A 14,382-nucleotide genomic window follows, 5' to 3' on the forward strand; every position below is an offset into this window, starting at 1 on the left:
TATGTTCAAGATTATCACATGGCCAGTACAATAGTGAAAGCAAGTCTGCTTGCTTCAGTACAGTCTTTGTATTTTCTCCTGCTGCTCGTTTTGTTGTGGACAAAATTTTAATTCCAATACTTATAAACATGCATTTAAAAGTGACCTTAATAAATTCAGATGTATTATATGCCATTTGCATACTAGATTAAATGAATGTAAGTTTAAGCTCTGGTCATATTTTGCAAATATTCGACAAGATCCATATTATAATTCATTACGCACGGTCAGGGGCTGGAAAACATCTTGAATGTCGAGCAGTAGTGGTCAGAACTGTTTTCCCAGTGTACTGAGGAAATCTTTCAGAGATATATATATATATATATATATATATATATATATATATATATATATATATATATATATATATATATATATATATATATATTATATGAGTATGTTTTTGCTATTTGCAAGAGTTTGGCAAGACAAGAATTTGATACAATTGAAATATCATTTGACAATTTAATGAAGCTCTGACAGGTCACAAAACACTGACACTTTCTAGTCTCTGTATCAACACAATCCTGGCCACAATTCTTTCAAATTCTCAGGATATGACAAGCAAGTTTCAAAGGTCCCTGGATGAACAGTCTGCAAAATTGTCAGTCGTACCCTGAAACTGCTTCTGTTATGAAACCATTGACATTTGGCCCAGCAGATACCCAGTATATATGTCAACAGCCTTGTTACAGGAAGACCAAGAGGAACTTATGTTATTGCAAAACAAAAAAACCAGCATATACTGTTTAGTGTGATACACTGTGATCTGAGCTCTTCTTCAAACACTATAAACTTTAATTTAGTGCAGACATCATAAAATTTTGTTCAGAGCAATAAACTCAAGAAAGCATCAAAATACTCTACATTGATGCAAGCTCTTGGTAAAAGAAAAACTTTTACAATCTTACTTTTTCAAAAATCAAAAATTTAATTTTTCCCCTATCGAATTAACACAGGGATGGCCGCCATTTTGAATTTCAAATATCGCAAAATGTTGGGTAATTTGTTTCGCTAGTTCAAAACTTTGCACCATGACCCCTGATTTTTATTGTTTATTTGGTAAGAGAATGACTGAAAGTTTCATTTGGGAAAGTTTGAATAACAGTTTAAATCTTTCACTTTTGGGGTGCATAATACCTTAATGTGTGTTCAACTTTTATTCTGGTACGACACAAAATAGGAGTAGTGTTGCATATGTGTATAGACTCACCCTTTCTCTTTCCTCCAGTGCAGTCTGACTGATCTGCCTCTTGACTTTCAAGACAGACTGCATCTGTTCTGTGTCTTGCTGTAACTGATCCATTTCTGACTTGTGTTCACCCTCCAGCAGGGCTTGCTCAATCTCAATCTGAAATTAAACACATATATACAGAATCAATCAGTCATCGGTCAAACCACATATTCTCAATTGCCACAATGCATTCTGGGAAGTGAAGTCAACGTTGACAACATCTGTGTCTTGCACACTTTTTTATACCCTCAATGGCCATCAAGTTGGGAGTGACAAAAAGTCAATTGTACATGTGATGCCAAGCACTCTCTAGTGCCAGAGTCTTATTTTGTAATAACTGAAATCCTAATATCTGAAACTGCAAACTGTAATAGGTGATAATGATACCAATGGGTGTACGATAGCATTACAAGAATGTTCAGCTATGCACTGTGAAAGGGACAGAAGCTGTCACTTTTGATAAAGTTTAATCTATTTTTTTTGGCCATATGACAGGTACTTTTTTCTTTCTCTCCTTAAAGAATGTTGGAATACACAGTATTAGTCCTGTAAACATGATTCACTATATACATGTGTTATTGTTGACAAATTAATTCTGGTCTGGACTAAACTTCAGTTTCACAAAACAGCATTGACAGGGTTCATATACAACCTATATTCAAATTGGCAAATTGTATACAATGTATTTTAATGTGATTTTGGAAGTAGACAAACAGAAGAAAACGCATGAAAAATGCATAAAAATACCGCAATTATACGGTGTCGCTCAAATTTGATCAGAATTGGTATATACCAGTATGGGTTACCAATTATCAACATTAAATGTTGTTTATCTGTTCAGTGCAGGAAAATTCTACGTTGATGTTATGACAATGATTTCTGCACAGTACAACCAGAAAAACAACAAGAAATATTTAAACCAGAAAAACAAGAATGACAAAAGTAATTAAGGTCTGAAACTTTAGGTACTGAAGGTCAACTTTAGCAACATGATATGCATAGTAGAAAGGCAGCTAGCCCCTCTTAGTTTGACCATAGACGGTCTTCCTCCCCTCTACTGACGGTCTTCCTCCCCTCTACTGTCTATGGTTTGAGCAGGTCTGTTAATATGTAACAGTTCATAAACAATGACAGGAAATGACTCAAGTCAGTGGAGTAAGATTGTTTCAAGCCTGTTTCAGAATTTTGCTTTTTCTTACCTCATTTGCACATTTTTGACACTGATGTGTTCATTTGAACAAATTCACATCTCAACCCCTACATCTACCTGTACACCAAATACTAAGACAGTAGCTTTGGCGGTATGGGAGCCTTTGTGTGTGACGGACATACATCCGCACATACCCACAAATATACAGACACTTAGACTCATCATATAAGCTCTTTTTGGTATTTATATATAAAACCAAATATGAGCTAAAAACATGTATAGATAATGAATTTATTATCGTAACCAAAAATGGGATATTAAACTTTTCAAACACAAAAGAGCTTTTTTTCTGTATTTTTATTCTATATTGAATATTTTGGAAATGCCAAAATTTAACCATCTCAGGTATTTTTTATGGAACGGATGCATCTGTAAACATTATATATAATTCAAGTATAAGAAGCAATAGATCCATGGCTGGTAGGGTGTAAATACTGAACAATAAATGCATTCAATTTACACCTGAGAATTATCCTCATTTTCATTCAAATTCTTTGCTATGTTGAGTGTTCCCTTTGCCTATAAAGCATGGCAGTTTGAAAGGGTAACACATCACACTGTGATAAATATCACGTTTTTATAGTAAAAACAACCTTGCCTATAAAATACCTACATGCATGAGAATAGACATGTACGTGCTACATAGAAAAAGAAATTCATGTAAATGCAAACTAAGTGTGCCATGGCAACTCAAGGCATATAATGCAGTAAACTGCTATATTCACCTTGTTCCAAGGCTACACTCTGTATGCACCCAACGATCTCACATTTCTAAAAGCATGAACAATTCCTTTATCTCAAAACAATTTGTACCACCCTATTTATTCTAAAGCACAAGAAATGGGTATGACTTTATGGAGAACTGACTCACTGAGGACCCACACTTCCCTGCTACTGGTGCTAATTATAATCTCAGTGATGTCTTTGACAGACATTCTGCAAACCTACTGTACACAGTTGCAGTTAAATTTCACCATTAAAACCATCTGTGTTTTTTAACACTAAAACCAACCCATATTTGGACAGTAAAGTTACACTGAACACCCCAATTAGCCTACAGTTGGATTGTCCCGCTGGGGCAATTACCGTCACTGACAGACCTAAATTACATCCGCCAACACACTCCACACACACATCACTGGGGATGCTGATAGCAGCCGACTCAGAACCATCCAAGTTTGACAGTACGATACACATGCATTTTAATCAGTGACACGTTACAAGCTACTGCCAAGTCTCAAGGCTGCATTTGCAAAGTGTTTGACAACATGGAGTGGCAAATACCAAACTTTTCTAAACAAATGTCTGAGAACTAGATTGTTTTATTCCACCTTGACCTTGATTCTGTCCGTTTCTAATGTACATTTAACAGGGAAAGTGTTAAGTGAATGAAATACAGAATCAGTGATTTCTTATGTTTCTCACGTCATGCTTTGAATTTAAGCCATTGTGTAATACAGCAATACAATCTGCACATAGTCATGTCCACTCAGCCGAGGAGAAGGAGACAGAGGGGGAGGGGTAGGAGGAATGGAAAACACCAGTTTTTCTCCGTGGATTTCCTGCAACCAATCAAACCATATATGTCCCTTGACCTAGCAGTGTGTATGTGACAGTGATAAGGCAATATTTGCCAGGAAAATGCGATAGCAGAGCAATAAATCACAGAACACAAATATTTTTGGAGAGAGGAGAGTATTTTTTTCAAGTGCATGAAATTTGTCTCAACATAACAACAAAAGCACAAAATGACTCACTGGACATCATCACATTCTGAAACGGAAAATATAAGACAAACAAAAGACAGCCATGTTGCAAGGAAAGTTCCACACGACAGATTGCCACATTCCGATACACCCTGTTTCATTTCCTTTATAGTGTGTAATGCTAATCGCACGTATCATATCAATGGAGACAGACTACACACAAAGGGTCCAGCCAGAAAGTTACTGCAGGAATGGAGAAAAATACCGGGGTACAGGTCAAAAGAATTCAGAGAGAAATACTTGCTTTTTGCCGGTTCTTCTACGTGCAGCTACCTCCAACGGTAAATTCAACATGCAAAGTCAGTGATATCTTTATGCACAGCTGTGCCTGTTTTCCATTGGGGCAAAACTTTCATCAACAAGTTAAGGAAGTGCATTCAAAAAGCCAAGGACCCCCTGCAGCCTCCTCAATTATAGAACGCTGGCTGTTGTAGGATGATATTAATTCCACCACTTGGTGGCGCCCTTTGTGGTGCACACGCTCCAGTCATTCGTCATTGGCAGTGATAGTATATTTTAGTCGTCGGTGTGACACCTTGTAAATAGCTGTTATACAGATAAAGCCCTCTGCATTTCTGTCCTACATTATAAATAACTTGACTTAAAGTCCAAAGCAGCTATTCCTACAACATCAAAGATATCAGAATTCCGTCTGCTAAGGTACTTTCCGGATGACTGCATAAGGAAGCTATCCATTACACTGACCTTTCACCTGGGCTGACATCAACCAGGGGCAAACCAAATCACAGCAGTTCTGCAATATATATTATTACACTACCCAAACGTTATCCAACACCACTGTGTTGATGTTTTGAAACCAGCATGACCTACAAAAACCCCACTGCTGTAGCAGAGGAGCATTTTGATTTTTGGACAAGCGTTGACATGAATCCTGGCTGTCAGAGTTTGAAATGAAATCTAAAAGACCCCCAGTTGCAGTGGCCCTGCACAGCTCCATGTTTACAATGGAGATTTCCTGTTTGGCTACAGCTACAGTCTACACCAAACTGGAGTTCTTCAACCCTACAAGTGCAAACTGCATCAGCTCGGTATGTGAATATTGATTTTCATCAGCGTTCTGATTTCTATGACATGTGCAATAACATTTTACAGTTATTTGCTGCTTTCAGTCTTTATTTTGTAATTCAGGAATGTGAACGGTTTGCCATGAGCAGGTCGACCTACCCAGTGTTTAACCCTTTGAGCGCCAAAGTCAATTTTTGTTGCCTATAACAAAATATACACCAGTCAATTTTTTTCTAATTTTTGCTGAAATTTTGATAAAAATCTGAAACCAATAAAATGCGTTGTTCATTTGATCCAAAAATTACAGAAAAATTCACAAATTTGTAAAATGTTGCACACTATCTAATTCACATGACACTTAATATGTACACACAACCTGATCTCAGAGACTTTTGTATTCTCCAAACAAATTAACATATCACTCAGTAAAATAAATATAAAACGAATATTGCTAAAAGCTTTGACTTACAGCAAGTAAAATTAAGTAAAATTAACTATTTTTTGAGGCTAAAGACTTTTAAATTATGTTTTATTTTTCTAACTACGGAAATTAGAAGAAAGCAACCAAATAGGTATATTTGTTGCAGGCCATGCTTTCATCTTGTATTCACTGATCTAGTGTTTCACCACAAATGCCTGACAGAGACCTTACAGACTCGAGGGAAAATTGATACTCTACAAGATAAGGGACTGCTTGCAGGGCTCTGATTTTCACTACGTGTAATATAGCATTTTATTCTAAAAATACACTAAAGGAGCACAGCTGTTCAACCCTGCCACAACCATGGTTTGGCCTAAATCTGTTATTATCGATGCCGCTTTTGGACTGTTTATTGAGAACTGGGGGTGAACAGGTGAGGAAATATGTCCAAAACAAACATCAACACAGCAGAGAATAGAGGAAATAACGTGAGAAACATTATTTGAAGATACTTCCTTCTGGTTGCATACTAACATTAAAGTGGATTGAACAGAACAAATAGCAACACAATTAACCTACATGTAGGTCAACTCACCAGAACAAGGATGTTATTGCCTTTTGCACAACAAAACATCATCCGATTATTTAGATTTTTACATGTTTACTTCAATTTTACAACAGTCTGATATCGCTGTATGAATTTTTGTAAGAAAAGCCTTACAGGAGTTTTAGCACACTAGCTATGACTTTTGACAGTACTTTCACAACTTTTATTCTGCGAACTGAGTTTATCTTTCTATCCGTCTCCATAGTGTATTTTGTGTGGGCTGAAATTCAGTTGTCAATAGCAAGACTGGACAATGCACACAGGAAGGGCTGACAGGCTGGACCCTGGGCATTTTGAATGGATACCAGCAGAACAAAGAACTGTAATTCAAAAACAAAGTAAAATTACTGAATGAAATACGCCAAAATGTCCAGCTAATGTAGACTTAAACTCACCTCTCTCAGCACCTCCTCTGTGTCCACATCCAACTCCTGTTTGTGCAGTTCCAAAGCATCCATACGTCTGACACACTGCTCCCTGCTCATCTCAAGTCTCTCCATTTCACACGTGATTTCCTGATCGAAACAAGAACAGAAAGAGACAGGGTTTACAGTGTGTTCACACTGAGAGAGGCAGGGAAGAGATATCATATGTATAAACCTACAATGATAACAATGCAGCAATCAGTTTTCACTGATATAATACCATTGAAAATATTTCCAGTTATATAAACAAACTAGTCACTTCAAAACACAGTCATGATTCATGAAAAGATAATATCATACATGGCAAACCTGTGATAATTTTGTCCCTCCACATTCCACACGACATCATTAAAATTTATAGAAGAAAATGTTTGATGATGGTTGGTTTGGCTTTACCTCAATTTGAAAGGTGGAAGAACAGCAGTGTAGCAAGTGATACTCAGTGAAAACAAAGGCAAAAAGAAGTGCATTGTAGATTACATACAATAATATTTCTGTCCCTTCCCTCGAATAACAGTTCTCGATGTTGAAGCACAGTGACAGGTAAAACAATGCCACTGAATACTGACAAGCCTGAGCAATGACCTGACCTAGCAAGTACACACTCTTTGCATCATCAAAATGACAAAATCAATCTACCTTCAGGGAATTAAACAATTGATGGAAGGACATGCTGTGCATAAAGCTGGCAAGGTAACCCTGATCAATATTCATTCCACTGGTGATGAAATGATCCGGTATCGATGTTTTTTCTCATAACTGTGTCAAGAGAAAGTGAGTCATTGGTTTTGCAGAACATCTGAGGTCATTCAAATATCAACGAGTCAAGTCCTACTGTGTGCACTACATGTCTTCATCAGATTCTAAAAGCTAACTCTAGAGGGCCTCCTTCATTATTCTAGCAAGAGTGAGCTTGCTAAAATGTAGTACAGGTAGTAGAAACATGGACAGTTCTTGCAATTTTGATAGCTTTTTTGTTATCAACAAGTCATTCAACAAAATCAATCATTAAAGTAGCAATTCAATTCATGACAAAGGACAAAAGAACACAAGCCTAGGTCAAAGGTCATGAACAATTTATGACACAAACCTAGGTCAAGGGTCATTAACCTATTCATGTATTCATTGATACACAATCTCTATCACCACGACTCATAAAAAATATCGTCCTTCCTCAGGTGTATAGTATTGACCAATAGACTGAAAAAGCCACGAAAAATGCAGAATATTTTCCTATCTACACATCAAGTATATTCTACCCCCTAGCAAGCATACCAATGTGATATCATCTCAACTGTTGTACATTCCATGGAAATCAACAGGAAACTTTCAATGGCACAGTATCAGTTCATAATCCGTGGAATCATGCACCTCATGCTGGTATGTAAATAATGACATATTTAGAGATGGTGAGCTTTCCTGTTATTGAGAAAACTTCATGATCCCAGATATTACAAAGTTTGTGCCCATCACTCAGGGCCTGAAAATTACGCTGGTCCGAGGTCCCGGACCAGTGATTTTTTATCGCGGACCAGCATAAAATCACCCTCAAAAGTCCGCGGACCAGTACGAATGGGAGCCAATTAAATTTCGTTTTGGGAATTTCCCTGATGTCAGGGTCAAATGTTTCACTGCAGCAACTCGAACTCAAAAATAAAAATTAAATCACCGTTACTTGGCAACGGAGGCGGGAACGTTTCCCTCTAGTGCCTACTACGTCATGTGAGATGCTTTGATCAGCGAATAGTACTGGTAGAAGTAACGCCCATCTTGGGCTCGCAAATGACGTAGGAAGCAATCACAGATACAATCCCCGTTGATTGGTTACTTTCATTATTCATAAGTCCAAATATGGAAATCCAAATGATCTCTCTTTGTTCCTTCACATTGAATTTTTCGCTCATCGCGCCGTGCACCTTACCAAGCTTTTTGAAAGTTTCCTCCGAGTTAAAGTATAATATCCAAAATTGTTAGTTCGATAGTAACATTTGAGCGACGTATCCTTTTATTTTGAAGAATAAATGCAATGTAATGTAATACAAAGGAGTCACAGAACGTCATTTTCGTATATATAGGTAGACTAAATGTCATAAACGGCGGAACGGCGGAAAACTGTGATTGTATCATTTGTATCAGTTTGCAACAACATCGTCAGACGCTAAGTGCAAACAATGCAACGTCATTTTAATCGAGCACATGTTCACTGAGTGAGATATTGCGATCTTCAAGCGATCACGATGAGTTTGTTCAGATTCGGAATAGTGAGAGAGGCCCGTAAGTCCACTTTGGACAATAACAATGAAATTGGGAACCCATCTAAGAAGACAAGGAGCGATAGTGCAGAAACCAGCACAGAGACACTTTCTAAAGACCAGCGGTATGACCGTGCGAAACGAGTACGAAAATTTCAAGAACACTGGCCCCAAACATGGCCATGGGTGAGATACGATGCGGCGGGCAACGTGATGTATTGTTATACTGTCGACAATTTCCTCACATCGCCGATAAACACAGTGCTCTGATACGAGGATCATCAAATTTCAAGGTCGACTCATTGAGATCGCATAGTTCTACAGTAGAACATTTATCGTGTACTCTGCATTATCAACGATCAATCAATGATAGGAAGGCTAAGGAATGTTTGACAGCCCGACCGACGACAGCTTCATGTTCAACGGCTTCAAGCTCGATGTTGGATAATCCTGTCGCGAAGGCATTTGCAAAACTTAGTTCCGATAATAAAGACAGGATGAGATATTTATTCAACACTGCCTACGCCGTAGTACAAGCTGGTAAGCCGTTCTCGGACTTTGAATTCTCTGCAATATTCAGCTAAAAAATGGCGTCGAACTTGGAAAAAACTATATCAATGCGCATGGATGTACAACTTTCATGCACTGCATTGCCGAGAATTTAAGGCAAATGATCACGTCTGAAATCAAAGAAGCTAACTTCGTGAGTGCCCTTGCCGATGGCAGTACCGACAGAGCTATCATTGAGCAGGAAATTGTTTATGTTCGATACGTTCGCGGGAAGGACAAGTTACCAGTCACACGACAAGTTTGCATCGTTCCTCTTGAAAGTGCGTCATCACAAGGCGTATTCGATGCGCTCGTAACAGGATTAGCAGCCGTTGATTTGAATTTATCACAACTCCATCCTGGAAGCGGATCGAAACCATCACTTGTATGTTCTAACTTTGACGGGGCATCCGTGAATATGGGCAAAAAAACTGGCGTTGTGTCAAAAATCAGAGAACTAATACCGTCGATAATAGCTATTCACTGTGTTGCTCACAAACTGGAACTTTCTATCCTGGACGCAAGTAAGGATGTTGCGTGTATGGCTGATTTTGAAGAAACCTTGAAAGGCATATTTTGCTTTTACCATTATTCACCTAAGCGTCGTCGTGAATTGTCCGCGATTGCCAAATTATTTGATACAGAGTTAGCACATTTTTCTTCGGTAAAGCAAGTGCGTTGGTTAGCTAGTAAACAAAGAGCAGTGAAGGCACTTGCCACTAATCTTACGTCAGTTGTCCTACATATGGAAAATGCTAGTGCTACTGGAGGTCGCCCTGATAATGCAAACCGTGCTAAAGGTTATTTGAGGAGTTTGAAATCTGTAAAGTTTATCAAGATGTTGTACTTCTTGTTAGATTATTTACCCATTGTTTCTGATTTGTCAAGAGCCTTTCAATTAGAAGACCTGTTGATTGTTGAAATTCCAGACAGACTTGAGCAAACTGTTGTGAAACTAAATGCACTAAAATCTGTTCCTGGCAAAAATATGCAATATTTTCTTGAAGTGTATAGTGTTGCTGATCGTAAATTTGGCAGTTTGGAGAGATCACTGGCAAAGCATTGATGCCAGAATACACTGGTGATGAAGTCTACGTCAATCTCATAAATAATACAATAAGATATATTAATGATAGATTTGATAACATGAGCCAGTCACCACTCAAAGAAATGCAAATTCTTGATTTCCATAAATGGCCTTTAGGTGAGGAATTGTATGAATATGGTAATGTTGAAATGCACAAACTAATGTATGAAACTCCTGTTTCCAACTATTTCTCTGATGCAGAGAGAGAGTCAGTTTGCAGTGATTGGCTAGCAGTAAAAATCTATTGTAGAAACTTCAGAGCTAACTCTCTGCTGAGTGTGTATTCATTAGTATTGCAGTCAGTTCATGTTGTTGGTGAAGGCATGATCAAGTTGTTAGAATATGTGTTCACAATTTCACCCAGCACAAGTGCATGCGAAAGAGGCTTTTCAAAGGTGAACAATATTAAAACTGAGTTACGTACATCTATGACTCAACAAAATTTTCAAGATCAGCTGTTTATTATGTCAGAAGGGCCAACCCTTCAAAGATTTGATCCAGATCCTGCCATAGCAAGGTGGCTGATTACCTCTGAAAAAGGTAGACATGTAGAAGGACACAAACTCTCGGGTGCTCGTAAGACAGACACTACTGAACAGGAACTTGAGAAATCTGCCAAGTAAAAGTATACATGTATGCAACATGTCTCTGTATGTGCATCCCAAGCAAACCTCACCGAAATAAAAGCAAATTTGAAATGAGTATTAAAGAGAACTGAATCATTTGTGTATTGTTATGCAAATTTTGTGGACCAGTGGATTTTACCTTGGGACCAGTGAAAAAAAAATGGTCACTGGTCCTGGGACCAGTGAAAAAGAAGGGAAATTTTCAGGCCCTGTCACTACATTTTCTACTGATCTACTGATAGATGCTACAAAACTGTAGGCAGTGAGCTATAAAATAATTACACACTTCACAGATTTTGGGTCAGGGTTTCATTCAATCTCCGTTCAGAGATTGTAGTGCCGTGGAAAATTATAACCTAGCTAGGGAGTCTCAGCAGTAGCCACACTAATCTCTGCCACAGGCGACGGTTTTCACCAACTTTTTGGGTATTGCGCATTTTCCATGATATACATTGTCTGTCTTATTTATATATATACTTCGAACCAAAAAAAATCAGATAAATGAACAGTACACTAGTTTCAATATCGATCCTTGATTCCGTGAACAGTTGCAAAACATAGACCTTGCTCTAGGTTACTGGGATGTAAATTGATGATTCAAAATGTATGCCCCAACGGCTGTCAGCTTTGCAGACGCGATTGCCAAAGTTTTAGCAGATTATGTATTATTTTTATTAGTGTATTAATGTATTATTTTTACCAGTGTGCGGAAAGTGCGATCTCTAGCTGAATTGCTCCTATCCGTTACTATTTCGGCCATGTTCATTTAGCCAGTTGGCGCGCGCGCAGGACTGAAAGAAGTCCGAGTTTGGAATATTTAAATTTGCCTGCAGCAGAGATTGTTGGGGGCGCGCGGTCAACGACTCGGAGACCCTCTAGCTTGGTTCGAATTATCCACGCCGCGATGCTGCCCCACTGCGCTTCAATCTCTGTGTGGAGATTGGTTTCATTGTGATACTAAATGACAGAAAAGTCACACCACACCAATTGAGATGACAACCATTGTATTTGAGAGTATGGCCAAAATTTGTCAACACAAAACAATTGACCAATAATAATGACATGTTACCCACAACATTGTATCATTCATTTTCTATGTCCAGTTTTTGAGTCACAGACATTGGTGAAATCAAGTTGCTTTTCTCAGCCAAGCTGGACCTTTCTACATTGGAATGGGTGTGGACGGGTGATGCTGAAACAGTGTGGTGACCTTACCATTCTAACTAATTAAATCACAATAGTGTTTTCAAGTGTGAGAGAAACGACTGCAGTCACTCGAATATTACCTCAGGTTAAACAACTGACTAAACGTGAATGAGTGCCTTGTATTTCTTGCACGGAACAATACTCTGGAAATTCCGCACAGCCATTCTGTGATACTTTCTTCTGTTCAGTGACATGGCAAATAATATCAAGAGAAATGTCAAGTCACACTGTACATGTATATCTGTAGGAAGTTTGCTGTTTTGACTAATCTCTAACGATGGAGGCCACACTTGGCCAAGGTATATTAAACATCAATGGTTGCAGGCAAAGTGAATTTTTTGCAGAAGCAAGGCTGTGACTTCCACACTTTACCTGCACCAGTGTACATGTAGAAATTTCCAATTTAAAGCCAGAGTGTTGTGATGTTTTCAATCATGGTTTTCTATATTAGTGTCAATACAGGAAGCTATTTCATGGCTGTCACAGAATGTTGTGCCATATCTTGCAACGTTGGTTACTGAAATAGTATGAGAACTGTAACTGCTGTTTCAACATGCACTCCGTGCACATGGTCTCAAGTCTACCTGCACCAAGCTAACATGGATAAGCATAGTGCAGTGTGCCTTCAGGTAGTTCCTGCCATACAGAGAGAGACTTTCAATTTTACCTTTCCATGCTGTATCAAACAACACTGTTATAGTGGCGTGTTTTGAATTACCAAAACACCTGTCAGTGACTGGTTTCATTCCTGAATGCATTGTGGAGTAGTGGACGGGCTTTGTTGTCATCATTTTCAGGTCAACAACTCCCCCACCCTGCTCTTGTCAGGTTGTTGTTGTTTTTTCAGGCCAATACCTCCCCCACACCTCTCTTCACAACTGTCAATCATCCACCCACAGCATAGCGGTCCCCTTTTGTCTCCGACTGATACGCTTGATTTGACTTTCAAGGATTTCGCACTGTCTACCGGTGTATTCCTACTGGTATTCACATTATTTTTCTAACTTTCTTGTTTGTCTCCTCTTGTTGCTAGAATTTTTAACTGTGAAAGTCACAGCCTGTCAGAGCTAGCCTAAGTGATGCCATGCAAATGGATTGATCAGGAAACTGGTGAAAAAAATTTGAAATTTGTAAAATTTTCAAAACACTGTGTACGTATACAGGCAAACTCTGCATTCAGACCTTGGTAGCTTTTGACGTCATCTATCAATTTGTTCCTTTTTATCCTATCTCCCGCTGTCATCTCATTCACCCCAAGGGTATCACTTTGTCTGCGCTGTTTTGTCAACTAATTGCTCCGCTGTAGGCAATTCCATGGTCGCCTTACACAGCTAAAAGTGGTCTCCTACAGTCCAGTATTCCCTACAGACCACCCATCAATGACTTGACACACGTTTCCTACCATGCTCTTTCAGCGCCAGCCACAGAAGAGATCAATCAGGTACATTTTATTTCCATCAAGGGTGAATCATGACTTCCTCTGATGCTTGCAAGTCACCCTGATTTGTATTGATCTCTCCAGGTTTTATTTTATATCACAGCCTGACTGTGACTCATAAAAATCTATAATACAGTATCATGGGCATGATCAAGAACTTTTTTAGAATGGAACAAATAAAGCCATTCTGACAGGGATCTACATTGTAGAGGCTTGTTTTTCATTGCTTTCTTTGGACAAAAGAACACACAATGACATATTGATGTATAATCACCAATAAAGTTTTTAAAAGTAGTAAAACTGTCTTCTATAACACTCAAGTTTCAGATTATTAAAAGCACATTGAAGTAGATGCCTCAACTTTTGTTTTGTTCACAGGCAAGGCCGGCCGCACTCTAGTGTATTGATGTGTGTCTGCGAGTTCATTTTCCACAAGCCATTACGCTTTCTATTCTTGTATCCTTCCACTGGATTTCTGAGTCTTTTCATATATTTA

At 38.4% G+C, this 14,382-nt stretch overlaps 1 protein-coding gene across 7 annotated transcripts in view; it reads right to left on the reverse strand.

The window, feature by feature from the left end:
* Nucleotides 1-14,382, reverse strand: part of LOC139125997 (pleckstrin homology-like domain family B member 1) — an 87,256-nt gene that overhangs the window by 22,839 nt on the left and 50,035 nt on the right. For all 7 annotated transcript variants that reach the window (XM_070692070.1, XM_070692064.1, XM_070692069.1 and 4 more), the window contains exons 7-8: nt 6,699-6,818; nt 1,253-1,390 (exon numbers count right to left, since the gene is read on the reverse strand). In XM_070692070.1, coding sequence (XP_070548171.1) covers nt 1,253-1,390; nt 6,699-6,818 — 258 coding nt within the window. The remainder of the gene's footprint in view (nt 1-1,252; nt 1,391-6,698; nt 6,819-14,382) is intronic.

The sequence above is a fragment of the Ptychodera flava genome, assembly GCF_041260155.1.
Source record: "Ptychodera flava strain L36383 chromosome 3 unlocalized genomic scaffold, AS_Pfla_20210202 Scaffold_26__1_contigs__length_13983176_pilon, whole genome shotgun sequence".
NCBI lineage: Eukaryota > Metazoa > Hemichordata > Enteropneusta > Ptychoderidae > Ptychodera > Ptychodera flava.